Below are 3,042 nucleotides of genomic sequence, written 5' to 3'. Positions count from 1 at the left end.
GCAAAAGACCTGATTACCATAACAGAGACATAACACTGGTTAAACTTGGTGTCCAGTACACTTATGGGAGAAAGAAAGTGGATTTGGAAGAATGGGAGATAGATGAACAACAACTTCTTGATCAATCCAGGTTGTTTGATTTCTCTTCCCTTGTCCAGAACGCATTCACATCCAGTGGTGAAGTCGAATTTAGCATAAAACCAACTGATCCACTCACAGCGATTCATTTTGGAGGTCGCCAAGATGCCCGGAAGAAATTTGTATTTGACATCCCCGTACAAGAGGTATACAAGCAGTTGCCAATCAAAGTCGTAAATTTTTCTGTCTCCATTGACTGTGAAGCATCAGGCTGCCCTGTCGTTCAGCGAGTGCGGGGAAACTGGGTCCTAGTAGGTGTGTTATTTGGAGGTGTCTTACATGAGAGCGAAGAAAGTTCAGTGGTCACAGTCGGTCAAGCGTTGCTATGGAACGAACAGATTCTTCATCACATACGCGCGGGTCAGGCGGCTGTGGAAAAGATGTCCTGTCCCAAGCCTTATAATATTTTCATTCCATTCTCCGAAAGAGCTCAGCTTCTTCTCGAAACTGGCGTTAAGGAGGCCGCTGATCTGGCCGTTCAGCATCGTATTTTAATTCTGTAAAAAATATCTCAAGAGGAGTGAAGTTAACAGATTTTATGATTGGTCAGAAACTTCTGAGAAGGTCGAAGATGTGATAAGAGGAAAACTGCGGGGGGTGAAGGGCGGGGGAACAAAACGACTTACCTGATAGGCTATTTGCAACAAATTGGTCACGTGACAAATAATCTAATCCTTAAAAGGTCGTGTTTCACTTGATCAGAATGCAAATTTTTGGAAAACTCAAGAATTCCATACCTTTGTTTTGAAGCGAGAAGCTTTGATCCTCCAGTTAGTTATTAAGGGCACAACAAGCGAGAATAAATGAGCAAGGACGGAAGTTTCCGGACTTTCAAATCTCAAGGAAAAATCACAGTCGTTTTAAAACTCAAAAAAAGAGTACAAGGATTGATATGGACATGACTAAAACGTGACTGGAGGGCAAGGCGTCCTTTGCAAATTCTTATGTTTCTTTAACCGATAAGTCTGCTTACGAGCCAGTTGCCCAACACGCCGGAGCCTATCCCCGGTTTCCGTAGCATGAAGCGACTATGAGTATTTCTACTCCCCCCTGGATGGGATGCTAGTCCATTGCAGGGATACCCCCAGCATTTGATTCGCCGGTACCCATTTATACACCTGGGTGAAGAGAGGTACCGTGGGAGTAAAGTGTCTTGCCTAAGAGCACAACACAATGTCCCCGGCCAGGACGCGAACCCGGACCACTCGATCCGGAGTCGAGCGCACTAACCATGAGGTCTCTATTTCAAGGATATAGGCCTTCAAAGGGGCATAATGGCATTTTTCATCATTGCTGGGGAATTTTTACGATGAAACCGACTAAATCGTCATGTTTAGGGAAAAGAGGTCACGTGACGAATTGTTGCAAATGACCTGTTGGTTCATTTGTTTGTTAGCCATTTTCCAAATATGGTATATGCATCTAAGCGACAAATTCTAATCTTTTGGTAAAAAGGTGTGCGTGAATCCTAATGGGTGATGCGGTGACGTTCCTTCGACTTAAGCAAACTTTTGTTCATGTTATAGCAGAGTGCTCGATTTACTTTTTTGGGTGAAGTGTGTGTATTACGAAGAAAACGCTGAAAACACTGGCAGTTTACAGGGGTTTTACAAATGCAACATAGGATTAGAAAGAAGCGAACGTTTGCGTCAAAACTCCCGAGTTTTTGCGGAATAATATCAGAAACACTTCGAGGAAATGTTCCTTGGCGGAGAAAAGGCCTGAGAAAGAGGATGCTCTAGCTGGGTGGAACATTTCATTGGGAACCTACAGGATGCTTTTAGTTCCTTTGAAGCTTTTGCTCTTATTCAATCATGGACAACTTCAACGTTTTATCTTTCAACTTACTTTTTGTCACATATTCTGGATTCTTTTGTAACTTCCTCCCCCCCATTCAATGTTGCTTGGAGGAAATGAAGAGAAAACAGTGTGCAGGACTGAAAATGGACCAGTTTATGCAAGGCCCATGGGGAAGGAGGATGCGATGGGAGCTGATCATTATTGTTGCTGCGGCAAACCCATTAAACAATACGGATTTTCAACTTTATTTATATTTGTGTTCTTTTTAAATGGTGATATTATTCTCTAAAACTGTAAAATACATACGTAACTCTGCGCCAAAAAAATCCACTTTGAAGTTCAAAAGTTTGAGTAATATCCAAGTTTTTAAGTTCGCCTTTGGCTGCATGTTTATCATACTGCCTTCAAAACGCACGAAATGCAGTCTCAGAAAACCTAATTTTCAAGATTTCCAGGGGGGGGGGGGGGGGTGGGGGCATGCCCCTCGGGCATCCGGCGCTCCTTTGGTCCGTCTCCTCGTTGGATCCCACTCCCCCGCAGAATTCTGCTTACTGGCCTGTATGCCCAACATTGATCAGGGAGGAGGGTGGGGGGGAAGCACCTGAAGTTCCAAAAATGTGTTTTGAACTGAGATAAAAGCAAGTGTTCCAATGTAATTTGTCCATGATTGTTCCTTTCAGGTAACGTGCTTGATTTCTTCTCATGGAGAAGTGTTTTATTTCTTTATTTATTTATTATGAGATTGAAGTGCCAAAATAAATTGGCAAGGTCATTTCACGTTGATTCGTAAAGTAATTGTTGAGAAATAAACGTACGTTTAATCACACACTTTCACATTTTTATCCAGCTCCCAGCAAATAGCCTGACTTCTGGCTGTTTTTGTTTTTGTGGTCTCATTCACGCAGAACGGCACAACGTGTGAGTTCTTCAAAGCGCCACCTTATTATAGTAAGGGTTCTCAGACGGAGCCTATGGCTTATACTACTTATTCCAGAAGATTAAAAGGCGAAAAAGTTATTAGACAGATGTGATTACAAAGGCAGCACCTCAGCTCCTCCTACCGGGGTTGGGACCCCAAAGTCCGATTCTTAACTGTTCAGCGGT

The 3,042-nt window shown here is 43.0% G+C and overlaps 1 protein-coding gene across 1 annotated transcript in view; it reads left to right on the top strand.

The window, feature by feature from the left end:
- The window catches only part of LOC138057306 (uncharacterized), a 3,421-nt gene extending 657 nt beyond the window's left edge, over positions 1-2,764 (top strand). Inside the window, exon 1 of the mRNA XM_068903363.1 lies at positions 1-2,764. This exon is cut by the window's left edge and continues 657 nt beyond it. Coding sequence (XP_068759464.1) covers positions 1-641 — 641 coding nt within the window. The 3' untranslated portion in view covers positions 642-2,764.
- The last annotated feature ends 278 nt before the right edge of the window (positions 2,765-3,042 follow it).

The sequence above is a fragment of the Montipora capricornis genome, chromosome 7 (genome assembly GCF_036669925.1).
Source record: "Montipora capricornis isolate CH-2021 chromosome 7, ASM3666992v2, whole genome shotgun sequence".
NCBI lineage: Eukaryota > Metazoa > Cnidaria > Anthozoa > Scleractinia > Acroporidae > Montipora > Montipora capricornis.
This window is presented reverse-complemented; position numbering and strand designations above follow the sequence as displayed.